Below are 27,498 nucleotides of genomic sequence, written 5' to 3'. Positions count from 1 at the left end.
ACGTAACGAATGAAATATTTAATCTCGAATCTCCCTAGCCCTGAAACATGACTGCCTGAGCGTCATAATATCGTGACAGTCATGGATGAACTTCAACCTGGTGTTTGCACTTTTTCTCCTTATGGCTCGTACATCCAAATAAACGTTTAAATTTCAAATATAAAGTGCTTACCTTATGGCCACAAACGTTACAATTATGTTCGGGCTCTCAAAAGTACCTGTATATTCCTTATTATTCAATAAGAAGCATTTTAATCCGATTGGTGGCCATGTTTTCATAAGAGATATTATGTATCAGAGTGCAATGCACCTCCCAGCCGATAGAGTCACGTTTTTGAAAATACGTAGAAATGGCCACTGATCGGATTAAAATGCTTTTTATTGAACATTACAAAAAATACGGGTACTTCTGAGGACCCATATATAATTTTAACATCCGTGGCCATGCAGTAAGTACTTTATATTTGAAATCAAAACGTTTATGTAGATATACGGGCCAAAAAGAAAGAAAGTGCAAACACCAGGTTGAAGTTCATCCATGATGGTCGTGACAGACGACCGTCGTGTGATCCATGGCTGGACTCTCCCCGGCCAATGACTGAACCCACCACCGCTCTCCACTATCCAATGAAATGCCCGGATGAGGCATGAGCTGGCACTGCGTCAGCGGAAGGCGGAAGTGTACACAGTGTACAGTGTTAGTTTTGTCAAAACGCCAAAACACCAGCGTCTTGAAGCGTGAGCTGCGTGAGGTCCCACAAGTTCCTCGTTTTTTCGGTTTCTGTGTTTTGTTCTTCTTCAACGTGAGTTTGAACACTTTAAACACCTTAAACAACGTGCTTTTAATCTGCTAACATTCTGCATTTTAACCCCACCATGTCGTTAGCTTCCGCTAGCTGATTAGCTGCGTACTATGTGGTGTAACTTAATGTCAGTTTAGTGTTCTATATGCTTCACATTGTTTATCATAAATTGGTGATTTTTGCAAAGTTACATTTTATTCGTTCAGGAATGTTTTAGTCAGCCTCGATAAGCCAATTTATTTGACTGAGATCAATGTACTTTGTATGGGTGCATATCCGGTGTGTACCGGATACGGAAACGGTTTGTGTGCGTGCATGCTTGTGCTCGTAGAATTTTGCGGGTGTAGGTTTTTGGAGTGGGCGGGCTTTAGACCGGATGACACTGGTTAAGAATGGAATGGAAACCAGAAGCCTGTTGGGGAGGGGTGGTTACTAATTTATACTAAATTAGAACAGACTGGAATAGATCTTCTTAAGCTAACAACGCATCAGCTTCTAGATCTGTCCTACTGGTAAGATTCTAATTCGAGTCACTATTTCTAATTAATCCCAGCATGATCATTCACAAGACAGTTGTACTCTGGCAGTGTTGATAAAGGCCATTGGATTCAAGATTAAAAGATTTTAATTTGTCACATGATAAAATAAAATAAAATAATCTTGAATCCATGGGCCTTTATCAACAACACAAGGGCCATATGATTCAAGATAAAAAAATATATACAGTTTCTGAGTTTTAGGAAACCGGCCCTTTGCAGGTCTCACATATGAATGCTGACGTATGTGTGACTACTGTACTGTATATGACACATTACACGGTCTTGTTTTTCATGTTTGCAAATCTTTTGACAACATTCCAGGGATTTCGCCAGACCAGTTCAGTCCAGGCCATTAGTGGGCAATTTCTGTAATTTGTTTCCCCCCCAGAGGTCCTATACTGACTTGGATAAAGTGAGCGAAAGGCTGAAACTTGAAACACATAGTGCTGACCTATCTTAAAACTGCAAGGATTTGGTAGACACAAAATGCTGCCTTTTTTTGTATGCAGAGCTGTATGTGTCATTCTGGTGACTCTTGAGGTCACAATGAAAAGATAGGTTCTGAACATTTTTTTCCAAAAAAAAAAAGAAAAAAAAGTTTTAGACGTCCAGTGGCACAGGGCTTATTACAACGGACGTTTTAGACGTCCAGTGGCACAGGGCTTATTACAACGGACGTTTTAGACGTCCAGTGGCACTGAATGAGTTGTTAATAGGTCACTGATGAGATACCATTAAATATGGATATACCTGTATTTACCATTTGAGTACAGTTGCCTATCAGTGGAATGCAGGTATGGACTCAAATTGTATATATTAATTGCCAATATTTGGAATAGATTTCTTTTCAGGGGTTGTTTTGTTTTCCTTTGAGAAAGTCAAGTCACAGGTCAGATTGAGATGTTCCAGGGGCCTGGTCTGGCCCCCGGACAGTATGTTGCCCATTTGTGGTCTAGGCCAAGACTTCCCAAACTTTTCAGACCGCGACCCCCCCAAAATAATGATATTTGAACCCACTCTGACAAGCACTTGAAATTATAGGCATTACATTTAGTTTGACTCGGTTCCACAGATAAATATTGTGAAAATGGCCAAACTGCAAGCTCACAGAAACGTTGTGAGCTTGTAGATTGGCTATTTTCACATTGTTTGCCTCTTTCTCACAGAATATTTGACCATTAAATTAAAAAACTTCTTAAAAGTCATTAAATTGTAACTTTAGAAATGTGCAGATACCCTGTATACACTTCTACTGTATGTTGGTTTGTTTACTGTTGAGTGAGAAAACAATGTTGCACATTAAGCTAATCATCTGGGTACCCCCCCAAAATAATTTGGGGAAGCCCCGACCCCCAGTTTGGGAACCACTGGTCCAGGTGTACCACAGAGAATGAATTGGTCAGACTCAGCACCAAGACTAAACAGGTTTTCCATCATGTACGTGACACCGACCCCCGTCACACACCCTATACCCTCACAAGACGGCGTGAGCTGGGGATGAACGATCACTGTCGCTAATGAGATATTTGGCTTATTTCTTGAAGTATGAAATTCCATACATGCGTGAACAGGGCAGGCATAGGGCTGTCACGATTATGACATTTTACTTGACGATTAATTGTCACTCAAATATTTGCGATTAACTATTTAATTGTGTGGCTTTTAGGCCTTGTAAACAAAGTTGCACATGGCAGATATGACAAAAAAAACTTAAATACACTCTGACAATGACCGATACCAACAATAATAAACAATAATGTACAGAAACATCTATAATGCCTTGTATTACGGCCAAAATATGCCATATAATATTTTATACTCAAAATATGTTACAAAATAGTGGAAATAGCACATCTACACTATTTCTGAATCATTTTTAAAATGTACTGTATGATTTTTTTTTTACATAATTATGACGATTATGCAAAAATAATTGCGAATATCTCAAATAATCGGATTAGGCGACTATGTAATAATTATGAGCAACCCCCTCCAGTAGCACCTCACCATGGTAGTGAAGCCGTCACTGGTTTGAATGACACAGCAGTTGCCTGCACTGGATTGCATGGACTGCATGACACAGCATTGTAGAAATCCTACACATAATTGATTGATAATTGATTAATACTTGAGTGTTCAGTCAATAACCACTTAAATCCAAAGGCTAGACTATGGAATATGACAGCTGCAGCATCCAAAGGAAGTTGAATAAATCAAGTATTTTACCTGTATTACCAATGTGTTTAAAACGGGATATGTTAATGCGTATATTGATCATACAGTATGTTACAAAGTTATTTGCATAAAATGAATGGAAAAGCACAAGTAAGGGGTTTGAAAAAAACAATGTGCACGGTTGTCTGTTAGATCCAAGTTTAAATCCATTACAAATGTGTCGGAACAAATCAGAACATTAGGGCAATAAAAGTATTTTAGTGTTTCCTGGAACTGTGCAGGCAGCGGGAGGCAAGTGGATCCAGCATGAGTTCAGGTTGAGTTTAGGTATGTGGTTAGGTCAGGGTAAGGATCAATTAGCCAGCGGTTGAGCCAATGACATGGTGTGACTTCAAACAAATGAATTAGGAGCGTGTAGAAATTGGGTACTGGTCTGTTATTGGTTCAGGAGTCATAACTTACACAAATAAATAAACAATGTCCTGTACAGCTATGTGTTTGTCCTGAGCATCCCAAAGCCTGGCTGGGTACTCTTGTCTGTAAATGGCCAGACACTCATAATGTGAAAAGTCCTTGGGACAGCTAGTTTAATCAGCCCTCTACCCCAAGACCTGACTCTTATCTCCAAGGAGCCAATGATTAATAAGAAACTTCATTTGCGAAGGACTTTTCAAAACAAGTTTGCGTAGTACTTGACAGATAACAGAATAAGACCATAAAGACACAAGCAACAACACAGATAAAATGACATACTGTAAAAGACGCCATAAAACAGACCTGTTCAAGAAAAGACATAAAAATAAGAAACGGGACAATTGGATTCAGTACAGGCAATAGTTAATAAAATATGGAAAAGGTATTTTACAGGTAAGTTACACAAGAAGACAAGAAGTAGAAATGATGAAGGGATTGTTGACAGACTTTCTCATGAAAGGAATTTCTCGGACGAAATAAATGACTCAATTTATCTTCAAATACATTCTAAAACAAAATGGGCAACAAGAGAGGCCAGGATGGGTCTACTGTGGTACTACAGTATATCTAAGAGTTAGTTAAAAGCATACAGGTTAAGTCTGATGATGGTCCATATAAAACTCTTGTTAAGTCATTCACCCGGAGGAAGTTTTGCAGCATCATTAGACAGTGTCTGTCCGTAGGAAGCCGTAACCCTAGCAGTAGACAGGAGTTTGCAGTGGACAGCAGTAGAGATTGTTTATTAACATACAGTGTTATGTTTTTGTTGTAGATCTGTCACAATGAGTCTGCAGTGGACGGCGGTAGAGATTGTTGATTAACATACAGTGTTATGTTTTTGTTGTAGATCTGTCAGAATGAGTCTGCAGTGGACGGCGGTAGCCACGTTCCTCTACGCTGAAGTCTTCTGTGTTCTACTGCTCTGCATTCCATTCATCTCACCAAAGAGGTCAGTACTGTGTCTTTCTGTCTATTTTCAGAATTTTTACAACTATTGTTTATGATTGAGAATGCATTAGGTACTTTTAACCTTTTTAACCCATTTAGACATGAGACCGATTATAATAACGCCTTCTAAATCCTGACCTAAGTTTTCTGAAAAACTTCAAATATTATTTTTTAAATAACAAAAATGCATGTTGCTATATACTGTACATAGCAACAACAACCCCAAAAGGGGTTCCCGTCTTGAAAGGTATAGTTACAAATAGGGGTTCCCGCCCTAAATGGGTTAATGTGCCAGTGTTTAAAATGATCTGTTGCTCTCTGATTAACGCTGTGACGTCGGTCTCATGACAAGAGTGATAACTTTTTGGGGGGATTTATTTATTTTGCTTAAAAGTAAAAATGTTCTCAAATAGACACTTTAATCAAATCTAAGGTTTTCAAATTGATTAAAAAAAAATTCACTGTTTGACAAAGCATTGGTAATCCAGGACTCTAGGACAGACCTCTTATATCTAACCTCATGTACATACCTGCTTCTTTCTCATGCTATATGTACATACATATATATACGTATGTATATATACGGTATATGTACATAATATATTTGAATTTCACCCACTTTGTTACACCTGTGATGTGACGATGTTGACTGATTTTCTATCCTAAATGGGGAAACCCCATCGAACCCAAACATCTGGCAGTGATCGGGCTCTAGTCTAAATGACTGATTAGATTAATTTAGCTTCAGATCTCATGACTACACAGTGAACGGTCCAAACTCCAAACCTCAGTACTCTGATTAAGTGAAAACACCCAATTTTAGTTGAACAGGAGATGAACTATGAAGACTTTAATTCTCTTGTTTTGATAGTTGGTGTTGTTTCTGTAGGGCAAACACTGCTGTTTTAGCGGCAGTGTGATTTTGTCGACTAAAACTATTACGAAAAAGTCAGGTGACGTTCGTCGACTACCTTTTTCTTCACTGACGAAAACTAAATAAAAACTCAAATAAAAACTAAGCTACGATGACTAAAACTAAGACTAAATGTATTGACAATTTTGTCAACAAATAAAAACTAGACTAAAATGTTAGTGAGGGACGAGTGGAGAAGAGATCCAGTAGAACTAAAAGACGAGTCATTTTATGTTTGGTAGCGCTCTGAAAATAGCAGATCTACAAGCTCACGGCGCGTTGTGAGCTTGTAGATCTGCTATTTGCAGCATGCAACCAAGTGTAAAATCAGCCATTACGACGCCATCAAGGCAACCGCCAAAATGCATTTTAGTCGACTAAATCAACTGTAGATTTAGTCGACTAAAATCATATGATATTTAGTCGACTAAAACTAGACACAAACCAAAACATTTCAGATGACTAAAATATGACTACAACTAAATGGAATTTTATTCAAAAGACTGACTAAAACAAAATCAAAATTTGCTGTCAAAATCAACACTGTTTAGCGGGTGCCCGTTTCTCTATTGCATGTAGAACAGGCTCAACTCGACTCCTCTTGACTCTACTCGCTTTATTGAGTTTTGTAGCTGGACGCCTTAGAGAAGTCCAGCCCTCTGCATAGGGGAGTGCTAAACTTAAAGCTCACGCTAACTCGAATGATGTCTCTAAACTATCTCTATTTCATCTGTACTGTTCAACACAAACACTTTTCTGTTGACATTTTCAGTGAGGAATAGGCACAAGCAGTTGCTCAATATTGATTCATTTCACATACTATGTCTAGTTTACACAAAACAAAAGACTGAGGACTAAATAAATGCAAGGAAATGCAATTTATCTGATCAGCTTTGATCAATACGTTTTAAGTCTCTCCATCCTCCTGAGCTCCTGTCTGATGATTGTTCTGGGGTTTGGCCACTAGGTGGAGTCATTTACCTGTCTAATAGAGCTAGACACATACTAATGCTGCATAGCTCAATGTACAACCTCACAGTTGTGTTAACATAGTGTGCATATTGTATTATATTTGTTGTTGTGTGTTAGTGTATTGTTATTATTACTGTTATTGTTGTGATGTGTTAGTGTATTGTTATTATTACTGTTGTAATGATTGTGTGTGTGTGTGTGTGTGTGTGTGTTTCAGATGGAATAAGCTCTTTAAGTCTCGGCTGATTCAGACCATCGCATGGTATGGCAACACTTCGTTCATGGTCGCCATCGCTATACTGGTGTTCCTCCTTATAGGTGCGTGTGTGTTCATTCCACAAATTGTATCGCCTACCTGAAAATGTATTTTCTGTTTAATAACCCATTAAGACCTGAGATGCGATTCTACAAATGTCTTCTAAATCCTCAGTTTTCTGACACACTCATGTTGCTATGATATCAGTGGTTCTCAAACCTTTTCATGTCAAGGACCCCCATCTTAAAATATTTTGTTCCAGGAGACCCCCCAGAAGCAAAGATTTGAGTGAAAAATCTTCGCTATAAATAATATATTTATTCAAAGATTTGCCCAAATTTTCAAGATTTTTCTAAAATAGCAGATCTACAAGCTCATAGCGCGGCACTCAGTGCCGCGCTATGAGCTTGTATATCTGCTATTTTTGAATAGCCAAGTATAAAATAATGTTAAGTGGTTACGCAGATGCGTTCCCGGTTTTAATGGATTAAAGAGTTGGAGAGACAGGGAGACCCCTGTGACTGAACAAACACTCTAAAGCAAGATTATATAACATATAATAATTTAACAAAACCCATTTTGTTTTAACCAAAAAAGATCACTTACCCTACCCTTTTTAACTCATTCACTACCTGAACTATTTCTGGCCGCGTTTGCCCATTGCCAGAAAAAAAAAGTACTCAGGAGCCGAGATACAGAATTTTTAAGTTTTAAGTTAACAAGGAAGTGGATAGGAGTCTAGATCTTCGAAAAATCATATCTCCTTGGTCTTTGAGTCAAATTTATTTATTTATTTATTTATTTATTTATTTAAGTTGACGTAGATCTACGCGACTGGCACGTGGCGGCTTGAAATAGGTTCGCGTAGATCTACGCGATTGGCAGTCAATGAGTTAATGCATCTCTCAGAGTGCAAACACTCAGAGTTAAATACCCCCGTAAGGGTTATCACTCATTTAGCTGGAGACCCCCTGGAACCTCGTCAAGGACCCCTTGGGGTTGGGGTTGGCGTTGAGAAGACGGTGATTTTAGTGGTGTGGTCGTGTTTCAGATGCGTTCCGGGAGGTGCGTAAGTACAGCGTCCCGGAGAAGGTGGACCTGACCAACAACCCCGTGGCCATGGAGCACATTCACATGAAGCTGTTCAGAGCCCAGAGGAACGAGTACATCGCCGGCTTCGCTCTGCTGCTCTGCCTGTGAGTACACACCCACACACACACACACACACACACACACACACACACAACACACCCTATACATTCACCCAGCAGATGGCTTGCTCAGATGAGGACTCGGGTGGGGAGCTGTTGGGGGTTACCCACTTAACCCATTAAGACCTGAGGCCGATTCTACAAATGTCTTCTAAATCAGTTTTCTGAAAAACGTGTGTTTCTATATCGGTGGTTCTCAAAACTTTTTCATGTCAAGGACCCCCAAAATTATATGTATTTGGCCACGGACCCCCAATATTTAATTCCAGGGCCCCCAGAAGCAAAGATTTGAGTGAAAAATGTTTGCTTTAAAAATATATATATTCAAAGATGTGCACACATTTTCAAGATTTTTCAAAAATAGCAGATCTACAAGCTCATAGCGTGGCACGAATTGACGCGCTATGAGCTTGTAGATCTGCTATTTTTGAATATCCAAAGTGTAAAATAAAGTGGTTGAAATCCAGCCCCCTGGGGGACTGTACTAGGCACACTCCTTTTTCCCCTCTACACCAAATCTCTTCGCCAAAAACAAGCGTTGCAAAGCGACGCATTGTGAGCATGTACCGTAGATCGGCTATTTTCGCCAAATGGACACCGGAATAGGGCTAGGATTCATGTGGTGAAGTGTCATCATCCTCGGCGACACTTGGGACACGTAGGTGGGTGACCAACTGATTACCGGACTTGAGGGGGATCCAAAGGGTCCCCAGCTAAATTATTGATCGTAACCAATTGGACCCTTACAACCCTGTAACTCTTGAGAGTGAACAAATGGTACCAAAGAGTTAAGGGGCTCTTTGAAATTAAAAGAGTTTGAGAACAACTGCCCTAACCATATGAAATGTCAATACAATCTAATTGGGGACACTAATTTTGTGGTTTATGTCAGGAGCGTGCGAGCACACACACACGCACACAAGCAGGAAGGCCTGGCTGAGTGAATGACATTCTGTGCTGTGGTCAGTGCACGTACCGTGCACACACACACACGGGATACATACATCGAGTTCCAGGCATAGCCAGACAGAATGGCATACTCACACTCACTTACTTGGACACACTCACACTCACCACCATCAACATCACATGGGCTTATATACACACACACACACACACACACACACACACACACACACACACACACACACACACACACACACACACACACACACACACACACACACACACACATTCTCTCTCTCTCTCTCTCTCTCTCTCTCTCTCTCTCTCTTACCCAGTCATACAGACAGATGTCTCTAAATAGAGAAGTATTTTACAGTACGAATGGAAATGGAAAGAATTATTGGGCCTCATTCACTAAGCTGTTCGTAAATGGTGTGGAAATTAAGTGACTAAAGGGGTATGTATTTTCTCTAAGCACAATCTGACGTGTGATTCACGAAAGGGAGCCTTGATAGGTGCGGATCAGAGATGCATCTCATTTCTGTCTGAAAGTCACGAGCGCTCTCCCGAGTAGATCATCCACGGCCCAGTTAACACCATAAAAGGCAACCAGAAACTTCTAAAGTCATACACAAAAAACCTCATCACTCCTAAAAATGGTCAGATCTACAAGCTTACAACGTGGCAGGACGAACCAACTTGACAACTTGTAGATCAGCGAGTCCCTCACGCGATGGATCCGAACGTTTATAATGTAAATGGCCAACTCTCACATGTAATGAGAATATTAAGTTAGTTTACAAAGTTTAACTTCACGACCAAAGGCTAATACAACTTGGAAAGGATATTATATAAGCCCTTTCTACTGAACAATTACTCGCCCTTTAGCGAGGTTTAAAATATTATGCTGGAATCTGCCAATATCCGATAATGTTTTATCAGAGCTTTATTGATTATTGAGGGGAGTCTGTCCTTTTGGAGGAACATATCCACTGTCCTACATCGGAATTAGACATGTAGTTATAATATGGACACGGCTAGATTTCATCCATACTGTATCCTCATCAGATGGACTGCGTTCACGTGATGTGGTCAATAATATAGTAAACTAATAGCGGGACATTGGAGTTGGCATGTCTATAATATGCATCCAAGCAATAGATCCTTTGACGTATATGTTTTTGACAAATGTTGGCACTATTGTAATTGATTTTGCATGAAGTATAAGTATAGGTAAGTATAATATATAATGACATACGCATGCTTTGATCCCATGTAAGTCTCCCTCCAGCTGACCAGTACAACCACAGTCTTCTACTGTTGTAACTGGAAGTTAACCAGGACAGCCACAGTCTTATACTGTTGTTGTTACTGGAAGTTAACCAGTACAGCCACAGTCTTCTACTGTTGTAACTGGAAGTTAACCAGTACAGCCACAGTCTTCTACTGTTGTAACTGGAAGTTAACCAGGGGCCTGTTCCTCGAAAGGTGAATTAAATAAACCTGGATTTAAGTCAAATCCAGGCTTGACAAAGTCGGTCCGTATAGCCTGGTTTATTCGGTTCCTGGAACGCCAAGCCAGGCTGAAAAGGAGCGACTTTGTCGAGCTAGGCCTTGTCAAGCCAGGCTGTGTCGAGCCAGGATAATGAAGCCAGGCTTCACGTATTTCTATAAAAGACCATGAAAGTCGATAGCAGAATCCTTGAACTTGACCAATCACAGAGTCCAAACCCAGAGCAGCGTTCTTCTCTGTGGCTGAACAGCAGCACTGCAGCAGCTCATGAAATCATACAAGGAAGTAAAATGTATTTAAGCAAGAAAGGAAGCGTGTGTGTGTGTGTGTGTGTGTGTGTGTGTGTGTGTGTGTGGGACGGGGGGGGTGTACTGCGACGGGGGCCGGGACGGGGGGTTGACCGCGACGGGGGACGGGATGAGCGGGGGGGGGACGGGACGAGACACGCAATAAATAACCCCACAAATACGTCCAAAATTGTAGATTTAACTTTAGACCTGAGGCCGACGCCTTCTAAATCCTGACCCAAGTTTTCTGAAAAACTTCACATTTGTATTTAAAAATGTCCCCAAAAAATGTTTGAAACGGCTTGAAACTGAAAGGTATAACTACTTATACTGTAGGTGTTCCAGGTCTAAATGGACAAGGACTCTAGACTATCTCTGTTAACTGATGTTTCTGTCTCTCTGTCCCTTTCCATCTGTCTGTCTGTCTATCAGGTTGTTGCGTCGCCTAGCAACGCTGCTGTCCCAGCAGGCACAGTCGCTTGCGTCCAACGAGGCTTTTAAGAAACAAGCGGAAAGTGCTTCTGACGCTGCCAGAAAATACATGGAGGAGAATGACACTCTGCAGCAGGTACCGCACGCACTCAACGCACGCGTATGCCAGGGTTGCCAGAATTTGCGGGAAAATAAGCAACCAGGTCGATGAAAACAAGCCCAAAAGAAGCGACTATACTGTAGGCACGCGTACACACACACACACACCCACACACGAAATAATTTACTTATGTACTTTGTCGTGCAACTGGGGGCGACAGTGGCTCAGGAAGTACGGTCACCTAGGAATCCTAAGGTTCCAGGTTCGATCCCCGGCTCCTCCTGGCTGTGTGTGTCAAACTGTCCTGGAGCAAAACGGTGAACCCCCCTAACTGCTCCTGATGAGCAGGTTGGTGCCTTGCATGGTTTTCTCTGCCATCGGTGTGTGAACGTGAAGTACATTGTAAAGCGCTTTGAAGGGTTGGAAAATGCTAGATAAATGCAGTCCATTCACCATTACCATTTATAAATACAGCTCCTATCTCAGTTGACCACTAAGAGGCAGCACTGCTTGTTGGATCAAACTAAACACACACACACACACACACACACACACACACACACACACACACACACACACACACACACACACACTCACACACTCACACACTCTAGGCAGGGCTGAAAGGTCTTAAAGTTCAGAGCAGCTAAAAGAAGAACTGACTTCATCCGCATGTGATGACAAGTCACACGCTCACACACATGCATACGTGTGTATACATCCGTACAGTTCTTGCACACACACGCATACATTTATTTTTATGTGTTGAGTGTAAGGATGATATTTAAGTTATTCAACAACTCACTGATCAGAAAACACACACATTTTTACAATGTATTCCACATAACGGAGTGCGTACAAGGACACAAAACAGCGCCGGTCACTTGGTTCATGTAAACTCAAAACAGTGACAAACGCTCATAGACTCGAGTGCATTCCGTAAACCTCCGGTTCAGGGCTTAGTCACTTTCGCCAATAGAAGGCTCTGTAGAAAACTGTCCCGATGAAGTGAACGAAGGTGACGCAACTCTCCTTATATGGCTCTGGGCGTAGCTGCATTGGGAACTCCTTATATGGCTATGGCTGAGTCAAGGTGACATGAGCGTGACGAAGTGGTCCACCGGCCGCTTGGTCCTCCCTTAAGCCGATTTTAATATAGGATGTATGAACATTTTTCAACTAATTGTGACAGGCCTAGAGACATTCATAATTAATCAACATGTTACCAGACAGAATAGTGTGTGTGTGTGTGTGTGTGTGTGTGTGTGTGTGTGTGTGTGTGTGTGTGTGTGTGTGTGTGTGTGTGTGTGTGTGTGTGTGTGTGTGTGTGTGTGTGTGTGTGTGTGTGTGTGTGTGTGTGTGTGTGTGTGTGTGTGTGTGTGTGTGGTCAGGGTGACATGGTTATAATTTTAGCCATGGATGGATGTGTGTGTGATATAACATTGGAGTGATGTACAGTATCTGTCTCCTGAAAGGACAGAACATGGATAAGGTCAGCAAGCACGTGTGTGTGTGTGTGTGAGAGAGATCCTGTTTCCAGTCTTACTATAATTACTGTGTGGTTGCTAGAAATGCAACCACAGTATAGTAATTGCATCTATTTATATATTATATCCACACTCCCCTTCCCACGGTTTTCGCGGAACATAAGCGTGTAATATGTCAAATCAACTGGAATCGATCATCAGGAATTGTGTTATTTTTTTTTTCTTTTTCGAAGAGATCCATACAGTATATGCCATGTCCATTTCTGCCTAATTAAATTTTCCACCATTTTGAATTATCTTCAAATACACCTATTGTCTAAATTTCACAAGATTTAGAACACATAAAAAAAAACTATCGTACAGATTTGTTTTATTTTCCATAGCAAATTTGAATAGCGTATTGAGGGGTCTCTACCGAAAGCAGAATCCAAAGCACTTTGACCCATAGGGGGCGCCACATATGTATGTAATAGAAACAAGTTTGTTTGGTAAATGTTTCTGTCTTAGAAAATCCACACATTACAAAACTGTCAAATTTTCATAGTTTACATCAGATAAATGTATTTTGACCCCTGATTAAAGTGTTTCAGTGACCAAGAAACACAAATCTAAATAAAGAATACATAAATGTAAAGCGTGTTGCGTGTAATGTTTGTTTAAACTTTATTTGACCAGAAAGTCACTTGAGGTCTCGTGAGAAAGACATAGCCAAAATGGCAGCTGTTAAAAAGACACTGATGTTGGGTGATGATGGCTGATTCATTTAAGCAGTCACACCTGGCCCGAGTCCAAACTAATCAGACAGCTGTGTTTGACACACCTGTTGCATCTAATCGATGGCACACGGGGTAAATCGGTCAACCCAACACCCACAAGAGTCTCTGTCATGATGACACAGCATGTCCATCTGCTCTGGCTCGTAACATCTTGCCACTCTTCTACATTAAATGGGTTTGAACCATAGACATGTAAAGCCTCCTCCGACTCTGGGCCGTCTGTATCGCGGCCGCCATATTAGAGGGGGCATGCTTCCTGACTCCTGGCCAATCACAGCGCGTCTTTTCAGAGACTTGGCAGAATCTAGTTGTATAAAAATACAACAGGGTATTTTTATACAACTAGATTCTGACAAGTCCCTGAAAAGACGCGCTGTGATTGGCCAGGAGTCAGGAAGCATGCCCCCTCTAATATGGCGGCTGCGATACAGGTCGATCCAATGAACTGCAGAGGCCAATGAGGTATCTAGGTTTCTAGATCTATGGTTTGAACCATCTACCCGTGTCCCTGTAGGTTGTCGGAGGAACCCAATCCACAGAGGTGGCTGGTAGCGTTGTCTTGCTACAGACGCATATGTGTACGGAAGACACAGAAAGACGAGGACATAATGAAGGCAAACTATTGGGATGTGGGGGGAGGGGTAGATTCGAGGGTAGGGGGTTTGCTGAGGAGTTGTCATGTTAATTACATAAATATAACATTCATTACTATAAGAGGTTTGCATCGGCACTGAACTCACGATGTAGTCAATTCCAGGCAGAGGGAGCAGAGAACATGAAGGCCCTTTTCCCAAACTCAGTGCAGGTTCTGGGTACTGAGGCATGTAAACAGTTCTGTGAATTGGGTTTGATGTAATAGTGAGCTGACCTTTTTACCTCTGTAATGATGATATTAAAGTTATTTAGCAACACACACACACACACACACACACACACAAACACACACTGCGTCTGTGTGATCAGGGCAGGGTGATATGGTCATAATTTTAGTCATGGTTGGTTGTGTGTGTTGGAGTGATGAATCTTTCTCCAGAACATGTACAAGGTCAGGGTGCGTGTTACTGTACATCTGTTCATTCAGCTGTTCCTGTTTCCAATGATCTTACTATGATTTCATAGTTGGAATATATTACATCAGAACATTTCATTGATTCCTCAGGAGAAATTAAAGTCCTTCAGTAGCCAAGAAATACAAAACAAAAGAATACACATACTCTACACACACACACACACACACACACACACACACACACACACACACACACACAAGCCTGCAGCACCTAACCATTTGAACCCTAGCATCCCTATGCTGGGGCAAACAATCAGTAATAATAGCTACAAGCTTGTGAGCTTGTATTTGCATGTGAGCTAGCTATTTTCCGCTAAGAGACATGTTGTTGTAGAAGGGGGAAAAGGATGGGGGGTAGTACTATAGACCGCTGGGGGATTCCGGTCAACTAAGTATATGCGTTTTAAGTGGTTAAAATCACATATTAAAACCTAGGACACATCCACACTTAAAAACACACGTTTGCAGCTGTTATCCACACCTCTGTGTCATGTTTTAAAGCCTAAAACAGGTCTTTTAAAACACAGCTGCTGACAGTTTTGTTCTGAAAACTCCAGCATTGCACTGTAGTCTGGATGTGTTGGAAATGATAACGCACACACACACACACACACACACACACACCCACGTTCACGTCCTGATTGGGTCTTTCTTGACTACAGTGGTTAACCACTTTCAAGCTGGTGTCCCTTTTTTGGGTATGTCATAGGCAAAAATTTAGTTATTTTGAGAGATCAAAGCTGTAGCTAAGTGTCCTGGAGGCAGAAGGTAGAGTGCAGATCAGTGATGTATTACGGCGCTAATCCATGTAGAGCTATCAAAACAAAGTAAGATTTAAAAAGAAAATCAATTCTATATTTCACTGGCAACCAGTGCAAGTCATTCAGAACAGGGGTGATGTGTTGTCTTTTCTCTGCATTTGCATCTTGAACCATCTGTAGTTGAGGAAGGGTGGACTGGGTCAACCCCAAATACAGGGAATTACAGTAAATCCAGCCGAGAGGTGATACAAGCCAGGATAACTGAGATAAAAGCCAGCTTTCATTTGGCTATGGTTCTAAGCTGATAAAAAAAAACGTCCTTTACAACACTACAGATTATTATTTTTTATTTCTTATTTTCTCAAAGTAAAGTCCAAGAAAAGACCAGGACCACACTGCAACCAAGTGCATTGTGTAGGCTTGGTGGCCAAAGCAAATAGTTACTTTGACCAAAAAGAATTACCGGTACCTCAGTTTTATTAAATTGAAGGAAGTTCCTCACCAGCCCAAAATAATCACTTCAGTTTTATTATCTAGTTGAAGGAAGTTCCTCTCCATCCAGCATCTAGACCAGTGGTTCTCTACCCTTTTGGCTGGCGACCCCCCACACTGAACAAATGCTGGTGCGTGTGCGCACACTTAACAAACACGTGCGTGCACACATATCGACTGAGACTGCTATACTAAATAGACTGGCTATATTAGTTCATCGTTATTGCTTTAATTATATAGGTACATTTTCTAAAACAGGGTTTTAGAAATATTACACTTGAGTCGAACCGTGCAGCCGAGAGGAAAATATACGCACCTCTTCACACAACTCCAGTAGCCAATGGCACTGTGGCCACTGACGTTGGCCTTGCAATTCCACCTCTTATGTTGAAAAACTCCACTGATTTATCGTTGTGATGTGGGTCTGGTATGATTCATCTTCGTTTTTTCCGCTGACGTGTGTGCTTTCGTGTGTCAGAACCTCATATACATTGGGGCTGATCAATTTATTTCCCCCCCTGCTTTGTAAACAGCTGTGCCTCAACTTGCCTTTGAGTTTCTCACTTGCGGGTCGAAGGGTGTTAGGTGTGTGAGATTATTTATGGATCTTAGTAGCCTATCATACTATATACTATATATACCGTAATTTTCGCACTATAAGCCGCACCTGAATATAAGCCGCAGCAGCTAAATTGAATGATTTGTACATATATAAGCCGCACTGGACTATATGCCGCGGGTGTAAAATCCATAGATTTAGGAGGTCCCCTAGTGGCCGTTAGCTGTAAAAATCCATAGATAAGCCGCACCGTTATATAAGCCGCAGGGTCGAAAAATTGGGAAAAAGTCACGGCTTATAGTCCGAAATTTACGGTATATATATATACTATCAACGGCAAGATGCGACCCCCAGGTTGAGAACCACTAATCTAGACCGTTAAACAGGTTCTTCAGAGAAGAAATGCTATTGGGTGTAGCTGGTACGTAAAATTGTCTGTCACAGGTGGCACGGTGGCGCAGTCGGTAGCGCTGTCGCCTCACAGCTAGAAGGTCCTGGGTTCGATTCCCGCAGGGGACGCTGTGGGCGCTGGGGGCATGTTCTCCGCGTCATCAGTGCCCACACCCTAGGTGGGGTTGGCGAAAGGGCCTTTCTGTGTGGAGTTTGCATGTTCTCCCCGTGTCTCCTAGGGTAGGTACCCTCACAAAAAACATGCAGTAATCCTGGTCACTATACTGCCTCCCCCTGGCCAGCCGGGGCGCCTGATGGAGGGGAAGGGAACTGGTTGGAATAACGTGTTCCTTCCACGCGCTACGTCCAACCAGGGAAACTCTCCCCTGTCAGGTGATAAAAAGGTCAGACGGCTCTCATGCATTGAAGGAGGCATGAGCTCGGCTGTCAAAATGTCTGTCACACGCATAGCAGTGGTATGGAATATTATATTTCTGAAAGTTAAAGCCAAGGGGAAGCATGTGTAACGAGAACCAAAGAGGCCCCTAATATTGTGGAGTTGTGAAGCCACATAAACTCTAGCATAGCATATACTAATAATAGGCGAACAATCGTCCACAATACCCGATCTACAAGGATAGGGTATTGTAGATCCCAATGAAATTGGAGCATTTAGATCAGGTATCCCGATGTCGGCATCATTTGAGCGTGTCAAATAGGGTCAATAATTCCAATCTAACATGGTTGTAATGCAAGGTTGTAGTTTTCCACTGAAGGCTTTAAATATAAACCCAAACCAATGTATATGTTGCCTCTCTGCCAGAGAAGGCCAACTTACTTTAATGTGGACTATTCTGACTGACTTTTTTTTCTCAAATTGACTAACTTAATTTAAAGCCTATATACAATATAACTGAATTCTGGCCATTGAGATGCACAGAATGTCTGGATGGGTACATAGGTTTATTCAAGGTTTTATCAAGTTTATTTGTATTGCATGTTTCAGCAACAAGGGCATTCATTGTGCTTTCCTCAAAACAACTTTAAGCAACGGAAGCACATTATAAAGGAAGGTTTGAATTCAGTAAAAAGGAAGAAAGAAAATAAGAAAGGCAGTGAAAAAGACAGTGTAAAAGGAAACACCTATCTCTCCCTGATAGGAAACACCTATTCAATTCACAAGAGCAAAATAAACACAATATAAAAGAACTTGATTTGAAAGACAGATAGATGAATGGACAGATAGATGAATAGAAGGAACAGTGGCTGCTGCGATTTGAAACCAGGGAACAGCACATGACTCTGCCTCGCCTAAAACGGTCACATGGATGGTAAAGGAAGCCTTTACGACCTAACCCAATAAACACACAAGCAAGCAAACACGCACACAAACGCACACCCTACCCTCACGGTACAGTATATGATGCACCTGCTGCCCTCATTCAACCTTGGTGTGTGTGTGTGTGTGTGTGTGTGTGTGTGTGTGTGTGAGAGTGAGCGCATATTCAGATATGTTTATATAGATGCGTTCTGCCTTAGGTTGTTGCCACGGTTATTATATTCTTTCATTTAGTTTTTGTTTTATTTCATTTAGACTTTCTGTTTAGTTTTAGTTTTTAAATGGGGTTCGTTGGTTCAGTTTATTTTTTATTTGTTTTAGTTTTTAATTGTAATATGCATTAGTTGGGCGAGATTGAACAAGGTAACATTTTCTTCAAAAATAGATCTTCAAGCTCACATTGCGATGCGTTGTGAGCTTGTAGATCGGCAATTTTTTCTACTATCGAAGATTTTTGACAGACTAGAACTGGGGATATTTTCTCTATGAATTATTTGTTTTTTGTTTTGTAAACACAAAAAATACAGTTTTTAAAACACAAAAGAAGGTAAAAATCATAATTTAAGCGACGTAGTATGAGGATGTTTGTCTCTTGTCAAAAAGAGCTGTTTTGTTAGTTTTAGATCCACTGTCATAGGTCAGAGTATACACCATCATCATACCAAGGATTTTTGCCACAAAATAGCTCTTTTTAGCAAGAGAACACCATCATATTCCAGAGTGTTCTCCATCATACTACAGAGAGAGTACTGCCAAAAAAGCTCTATCTGTGGCTAGCCAGACCGTCATGCGATGGATTGTGAATTAAGCCTTTGTCTGTCTGTAGACTTGTAGGTGCTTTCCACACGCGTAAAGGTTGACAGCTGGCATCAGTCGAACATGATGGAGTGGAGATGTTTGGTATTTACACCAGTTGGTCTCTGTGTGGGCGGGGCTTATGTGGGGGCTCTATCTGTTACACACACACGCACGCGCGCGCGTGCGTTTGGTTTGGTTTACTATACGTAGGAGGACATCAACATTTCAGAATGGCATTTTTATGAATGCGGTCAAAACGTTGCCTAATAATTGAATAAATACTCTTCCACTGGGAGCTCAAACGGTGTGTGGACATCCACTCTCTTTTCCTAATTTTGAAAGCCAAGAATAGCCCATCTACTACAAGATCGGCTGTTTTCGGTGTGAGACCAAAGTATAAATCCCTTATAGCAGTGGTTCTCAAACTTTTTCATGTCAAGGATCCCGAAATTGACACTTATTGGCCCGCGGACCCCCATTTGAAAAGATATGCCTCTGGGACCCCCATAAGAGAACATTTTTACAGCTCTAGCAGTGATTCTCAACCATTTTAATTTCAAGGACCCCCAGTTTGACATGCGTTAGGCTACGGACCCCCATTTAATTTGTATCTCTCATTTCTATCTCTGGGACCCCAATTTATATTGTCAAATCAATGTTCATTTAACTGAGTGTACAAATGGAACCAAATGGATCCGTTAGGGTCCATTTGGTTCCATTTGTACACTCTGAGTTACAGACCCATAAGGGTCCATTTGGTTCCTAACTATCTATAATTTAGCTGGGGACCCCCTGGAACTCCCTCAAGGATCCCTGGGGGTCCCCGGACCTCACTTTGAGAACCAATGCCTTATAAAACCTTTTAAAACTAGCCTTTAAATGTCTACTCCTAACACCAACCTGAATCTTTCCCTAATTGTAAGTCTATCTCTTTTTTACCATATAACAATGTAAGGACCAGGATCAAAATAGTCTCCACAATGTCTTTTTTATCAAATTCTACTATACTCGTGGGGACATTTGGCCCCTAAGTATAGTTAAAAACACACACACACACACACACACACACACACACACACACACACACACACACACACACACACACACACACACACACACACACACAGTGCAGCTGGTGTCTCTGGCTGAGGGCCAGGGGTGTGTGAGGTTAGGAGCGTTTGGTATGAACACCTGTTGGTCTCTGCTGGTGGGGTCAGCTGGGCCCGGGCCACTATGTCATCATTTTATTACGTATGTAATGTAATGTAATGAGGTACTCTCCATTAGAGTGGAGCCCAATGCTTCTGCACTACAAAGCTATCGCTTTTTATATACCTCATTCACCAGGGTCCCCCAGGGGTCTGTACTTGGGCTGCCTCCTTTTCCCCCCCTCTACACCAGTGTTGATTTCGTCGATTAAAACTATGACGAAAAATGTCCGTCGACTACCTTTTTCACTGACGAAAACTAAATAAAAACTAGATACAGATTAAATAAAAACTAGTCTATGATGACTAAAACTAAGACTAAATATATGACAATTTCGTCAACAAATAAAAACTAGACTAAAATGGTAGGGGGGGACGAGTGGAGAAGAGAACTAAAAGACAAGTCATTTTATGTTTGGTTGCGTTGTGAAAATAGCGGATCTACAAGCTCACAAAGAGTCGGAGCTTGTAGATCGGCTATTTTCAGCATGCAACCAAGAGTAAAATCAGCCATTACGACGCCATCAAGGCCCGCCAAATTACATTTTAGTCGTCTAAATCAACTAGATTTAGTCGATTAGTCGACTATAATCTTATGATATTTAGTCAACTAAAACTAGACTAATAGTAAAACATTTCAGATGACTATAAAATATGACTAAAACTAAATGGAATTTGATTCAAAAGACTATGACATCAATCAACAATCAGCACTACTCTACACCAAAACTCTTAGCCTAAGTCCAGACTCGCACTAAATGTTTTAAAAAATTACACTAATTTTGACTGATCTCTCCTTGAACTGATTCCTCACATTGGGACTGATCTATCACCTCTCTCTTGTGTGTGTGTGTGTGTGTGTGTGTGTGTGTGTGTGTGTGTGTGTGTGTGTGTGTGTGTGTGTGTGTGTGTGTGTGTGTGTGTGTGTGTAGAAGCTCAGAGATGCTGGTGTGCAGCTCCCAGAGGCTGGAGGGAAGAAGGGAGGAGAAGGAGATCTGGAGGAGGAGAACACCTCCCTGAGAGAGGAGCTGAAGACCCTGAGGGACGAGCTTAACACCTCCAAGAAATGTACACACACACACACATGTCAATACATCCAACAAGTTGATCGTAATTCACACGTTTGCCTTCTCATGTAGGCCTATGTGATGTAATGATGATTTATTGTGTGTGTGTGCAGCTCTTCAGAAGTCAGACAGTGATGTTCAGGCCATGAAGAAACAAGCTGAGAACCTGACAGTGGAATATGACCGACTGCTGGCCGAACACGACAAACTACAGGTAACACACACACACGCATGCGCACAGAAACACACATACACCACCTATATACACCACTGACCTATACACACACACACACCAAGTAGCCTACACACGAACCACAGAAAGTGCTTTCCCGTCGTGCGTTTCTATGGTAAAGACGCACTGAAGCGCTCCTCCTCTTCCCAGCATCGCGTTTCAGAGCTCTTGGTGGCCAGTTTTTTTTTTTACAGAGCGCTCTGGGCTTCAAGTAGAAAATAGTTAAACTTTTCACTCCGTGCATGACGGGTGTAGCGCACTGTCCAAAACGCTACACTGCTCAAAAAATTACAAAAAAAGAACGACACAGCCCCTGACGTTTGGGGAATGAATGATGATTATAATAAAGAGTCTTGTCCAACCTTACTCAGGCTACATCAGTAAAACTCTCATGAACCCTTTTTAAAACATTGCATTAGTAGCGCTCAAGAGGTAGAGCGCATGGCGGGGAACCGAAAGGCGGGGTTCGGTGTCTTTCTCAAGGACAGTTTGACAAGCAGCCAGGAGGAGTCGGGGATCGAACCGGGGACCTTCCGGCTTCAAGATGGCCGCTCTACCTATGTGACGGATGGGTCAAATGCACAGAAACGGATTTCCTCCATAGAGATGAAGTTGTCAGTGTCTCATATGAACCAGATTTATTTACACACACTTAAAAACCAATAACGCTACCACATCTCCCTAACACTGCTGTCCATATTTTGGGTCTGTCATGTTGTTATAGGCAAACATTGCGAAAATAGGCTATCTAAAAGCTCACAACCCGTAGCTTGTAGATGTTTGCTATTCTTAAATGGGGCGTATAGGGGTTAAATGCCACAAGAAGTATACTAAATATTGAAAGTTCAAATGATCAATGAATCAGGTGTGTTTGCGTGTGAAAACCGTCCAATAATCCACAACAGTTCCATTCACGTCAAAAGAAATCTTCACTTCAACAAAGTATAATTCCCATGACAAAAATACAAAAGATGATATTCCACATTCTCTCATATTTTCATACCAGAGTTACCTCGTCATACAAGTAATATATAAGCCATATACACAGACACACACCCCACATAAACACACACAGAATAAATACACACCAATTGTACATGCATACACAACAAATATACACACACCATGTTGTATACACACACCAATGTCCACACAGTGGTCAGCTCCCAGTACAACAGTAGAAGACTGTGGTTGTACTGGTCAGCTGAAGAATGATAAAGTGCTCGACTTTCTTGATATGGGAAGCTTACCAGGGGTCTATTCCACGAAAGCGGAATTAAATTATCCTGGTTTGAAAGGCAAATCCAGGTTTGACAAGCCTGCGCTGTTCAGCCTGGTTTATTCAGTTCCACGAACGCCAAGCCGGGCTGAGAAGGAGAGGTTTGTCGAGCCAGGATCGTTAAACCAGGCTGAATGTGAGTTCACATATTCCTATAAAAGACCATGAAAGTCGATAGCAGAATCCTTGAACTTGACCAATCATGGAGCCCAAAACCAGAGCGGCGTTCTTCTCTGTGGCTGAACAGCAGCACTGCAGCAGCTCATGAAATCATACAAGGAAGTAAAATGTATAATAAGCAAGAGAGGAAACACAGCCGCAATAACTATAGATCCAGGGAGAAAGCGTGGCAAAGTATTGCAGACAAATTAAATGCACAAGTTGTCCAAAAATATGCAATTAATTTATATACAAATCCATAAATATATAATTCAGTTAGGCTTAAACATAAGGAGTTTAAGTGAATGTTGGAATTATAATTACACACTTAGAATAATTTTCTAATTTCTAAAATCGAAGATCTACAAGTGAAAAGCTTGCCTTTTGGCGGCCGGGGGTCCCCGGTCCACGGGGGTCAACGGGGGGCCGGGAGTACCCGGCCCCCCGTGTACTCCCAGACCCCCATTGACCCCCAACAGAGGTCCGGGGTATACGGGGGTCCACGGGGGCGGGGGTCCGGAGGTACACAGGGGGACGGGGGCGGGGGTCCACGGGGGCGGGGGTCCATGGGGGGCCGGGGACCCCCGGCCACCATAAGACAAAAACATTTCGGGCTTGTAGATCTTCGATTTTCGCATAAGAATTGAATAAGTGTGGAAAAACTCATTGGTTTATGATTGGAGTCATTGGACTAACAGCTATTTCACAAAACTTGAAGAACAAGGCACTGGATTAATAAAGCTTGGCTGTTAGCCTGGTCCGGACCAGGCTAACTTCACAGCTAAATTGCCATGGTAACTAAGGCAGGATTGCTTCAATTTTCTTTTGTGAAACAGGATCATGGATAAACATATCCAGGTTTACTGGCTAAGTTAATCTGCCGAGCTAACTCAGCTTTCGTGAAACCGATTCATGGATAATTTAAGCCAGGATAGCCGATCAAACCCGGTTTAAACCCGGTTTATCCCTAATCCAGGTTTCGTGGAATAGACCCCAGGAAAGATTACACCACACACACACACTCACTCACTCACTCACTCACTCACTCACTCACTCACTCGCCACTGGTGTGTGTGTTCAACCTTTGACATTTTGGGTGGGTCAGGATGTACAAACTCCATTGGAAAAGTGTGTGTGTGTAGCTGAATCACATGTACGGTCAAGTAAAGTACATCCACACAGAACACCACTATTATGCAGCAATTAAGCAACATAATGTATTTTTGAAACATCAGCCTGTATGAATGAGGCATCAGTCACCACATTAATAGTTTGATGTGAAATGAATGATACGCCAACGCATTTTCCGATTGTTTATTCGTCATGCTCCTGGCGTGTAAAAGACATTAAGACTCAATAATAAGCTGCAAAAATAAAAGCAGTTTAGACCAGATTTAAAAAGTTATAAGGGAGGGATTGAAGAGAGGATTGCAACACCATCCATTATTTCCACACACACACACACACACACACACACAGAGGCAGGGTGGAGCAGTTGGATTTCTAACAGAATGACAAATACCCCACACACACATACAGTCACACCCACACTGTCTCCCTCACATACTGACACAACCAACACACACACACATGTATCTACTTACATGTGTGTACGCATATACAGTGGTGTAAAGTAACTAAGTACATTTACTCAAAGTACATTTACTCAAGTACTGTACTTAAGTAAAATTTGTAGGTATTTTTTTACTTGAGTATTTCCAATTTTCAGTACTTTTACTTCTACTCCACTACATCTCAGAGGCAAATATTGTACTTTTACTCCTTATAGTTATTATTATTAAACATACATTACTCACTTCAGCCCTATATACATTTCGGCCATTTGAAAATAGCCGATCTACAAGCTCAGAGCTTGTAGATCAGCTATTTTCAAAAGATTACATTTTATACATATGAAAACTTGTGAAATGTTACATTCTGCATAATGAGTACTTTCTACTTTTGGTACTTTAAGTACATTTTGATACCAATACTTTTGTACAAAATGTTTAATTCCTGACTTTTACTTGTAACAGAGTAGTTCTACATTGCAGTATTGATACTTTTACTTAAGTCAAAAATATGAGTACTTTTCCCACCACTGCGTATATGTGTATATAACTTCAAATTGAAATACTTTGCCTCTCTCTTCTCTCTCGCTCTCTAGGCTGGGAGTGAGCAGGGAAAGAAATCAAACTGAAGAGACCAAAGTTGCCGAGACGTTGTTCTTCATAACCCTTCATCACCGTCTCCCCGAACACGTACCGTTATGCTGACATCACTCCCTGTCAGCTGATGTCATCACATCGGCGTTGTGATTGGTTGGTGTGGGGGGGGTGTGTATGAACCTGTTTGAACAGGGTGTAAATTCACAGAACCACGATTCCAGCTTCTGTCTTTAATTTGTCACCGCATGGACATGAAATGACATGAAAAGGCTCTGTTATTGTTCCGCTTCCATTCCATTCCGCTCTGACCACAGTCCACGCCTGGTTTTCATCAACGTTTTTACATTTCCCGTTTTTAGAATGAACAAGCACCAGTAACGGATTTGAATGGTAACGCCTGATTTAAGCTTAGCTACCCCGTGGTGTCGCACACCCAAAATCACGGATCTACAAGCTCACAAGGCATTTCCAGTGTGCGACACGGCACGCAACCAAGTTTAAATCAGGCAGAACTTTGCTAAACATTATCCAAATGTTGTTGCTATCCTGTCAGGATAGGAAATAATTACATAATTGGATAATGTTTCGGCAACGTATTTGCATTCAATAAAATCTGGGTCCAATCTGTCAAAATAATTAAAACGCCGTCCCTGCTTTTAATCTCAACTCTTGCTCATTTCATGGTACTAACACCACTTTACACTTAATGCTGTGGTCAATTTAATTACTGATGTTATTGGAAGACAAATTCCTAAATGCATCTGTAAATTGAGAATACTGACAGTTTAATTAAAAAATATATTTTTTTCTTCTCCTCTGCCTCATGTCAAACCAGGGTTGGTGGCGGGAATGCATCTGTCATTTTTAGATTGGTTTGGCTATTCAAAAAATATTTTTAAAGAAAATGTGTGCAAATCTTTGAATATATATTGTTATAAATCTGCTATTTTTGAATAGCCAAATAAATCTAAAAATGACACAGATTCTTTCCCAGTCTAAATGGGTTAAGGGGTTATTCCAGACCGATGTGATTTTTCTCTGCAACATTGTAACGCTTCATTTATGCTTCTTTGTACAATTGTGTCCCCCTGAAACAAAATCATCAAAGCTCGCAAGCTCGCGTCTGACAGGTGATCATTTATCGACAGCCATGGAGACTCATATTTGAAACTTTTTAATTCGTTTCGCCTACTTATGGCATGTGACAAAGTCGTACGACAAAGTATAAATCGGGCTTGAGAAATCGTTTGGTCTGAACTATGTTTTAAGATTAAAAAATGACGGTTTGTTGCATTTTGGTTTTGTTTCATAACTTGTAATCTAGTTATTATACAGTTATTTGTGTTCAGGAGGGTGTTGGTCAATCAACAGCATGTTTACATGAAACTAGCTTTCTGTTTTTTTCTCTTACAACGGTGGTTTTCAACCTTGGGAGTGTCCACAAGTGTCAGGATTGTAATCAACCGCTCAACGAATAAAGTTAAAGGCTTCTCCTCCTCAGATGTAATTAACCTCAACTTGCATCCAAAACACAGAAGTCGGTTGACATTAACTCCTCCTGGTCTAACGAATGCTTCCAAAGTCTATCTGAATTCATATCAATGTTTTGCTTTGAATATTATATCTTTAGTTTCACGGTTATTTCAGTGTTGTTGGTTTTTTGTATGTTCTCCATTAGATATAACGGTGGTTCTCAAATGTTTTGATTGCAAGGATAACAACTCTGAGAGCGTACAAATGGAACCAAATGGACCCACCTGTTAGGGTCCATTTGTAACACTGTCAAGGAACCCTAAGGATCCTTGGACCCCACTTTGAGAACCACTGAGATATGAATGTGACATCTTTATATTTTTCCACTTAAAGAATTGTTCATTCCAGTTTGTGGGGGAAATGTAATGGTTATATTTTTGGGTTTTCTAGTAAAGATTTCCATGTTAATGACACAACTTTCTTAACCTGAAAAAATAACGTTGCTTAGAAGTTGCTTAGCAACGAGAAAAGAAGGTGTGTTCATTTGTTGGGTTCCTCCCCTCGCAGGTTGATCTGTTGAATGTGACACAAAAAAAAACATGTGAAAAATTCAGTGCTTTATTTTGCTTACTCGGCCACTGTTGGCTGTCAAAGTGTTGTTTGAAAGAATTGTTTAAAAAGTTATGTATTAAACTTCTTGGGTAAGATCACA

At 41.2% G+C, this 27,498-nt stretch overlaps 2 protein-coding genes across 4 annotated transcripts in view; one reads left to right on the top strand and one right to left on the bottom strand.

Moving 5' to 3' along the window:
• Window positions 1-27,498, bottom strand: part of LOC308096879 (SOSS complex subunit B2-like) — a 378,668-nt gene that overhangs the window by 58,325 nt on the left and 292,845 nt on the right. The window lies entirely within an intron of this gene.
• On the top strand, window positions 667-27,496 carry bcap31 (B cell receptor associated protein 31). Of its 3 annotated transcripts, none has more exons than XM_080445872.1 (8): window positions 667-803; window positions 4,839-4,940; window positions 7,042-7,142; window positions 8,132-8,276; window positions 11,430-11,565; window positions 21,341-21,476; window positions 21,589-21,689; window positions 25,313-27,496. In XM_080445872.1, the coding sequence occupies exons 2-8, from the start codon at window positions 4,849-4,851 to the stop codon at window positions 25,343-25,345; spliced, it is 744 nt and encodes a 247-aa protein (XP_080301998.1). In that variant the 5' UTR covers window positions 667-803; window positions 4,839-4,848; the 3' UTR covers window positions 25,346-27,496. The 3 variants fall into 3 exon arrangements, with proteins under 3 accessions (XP_080301998.1, XP_080301999.1, XP_080302000.1); XM_080445873.1 differs by having other exon boundaries at window positions 698-785; window positions 4,820-4,940; XM_080445874.1 differs by having other exon boundaries at window positions 703-761; window positions 4,801-4,940.

Source organism: Gymnoscopelus braueri, assembly GCF_963280865.1.
Source record: "Gymnoscopelus braueri genome assembly, chromosome: 12".
Taxonomy (NCBI): Eukaryota; Metazoa; Chordata; class Actinopteri; order Myctophiformes; family Myctophidae; genus Gymnoscopelus; species Gymnoscopelus braueri.
This window is presented reverse-complemented; position numbering and strand designations above follow the sequence as displayed.

Bases quoted from the DNA above. Each gene is read 5' to 3' on its own strand.
- bcap31 (XM_080445872.1), top strand. From the start codon at position 4,849: ATGAGTCTGCAGTGGACGGCGGTAGCCACGTTCCTCTACGCTGAAGTC. The intron at 7,143-8,131 runs GTGCGTGTGTGT...GTCGTGTTTCAG, and splicing joins ACTGGTGTTCCTCCTTATAG to ATGCGTTCCGGGAGGTGCGT. The intron at 11,566-21,340 runs GTACCGCACGCA...GTGTGTGTGTAG, and splicing joins AGAATGACACTCTGCAGCAG to AAGCTCAGAGATGCTGGTGT.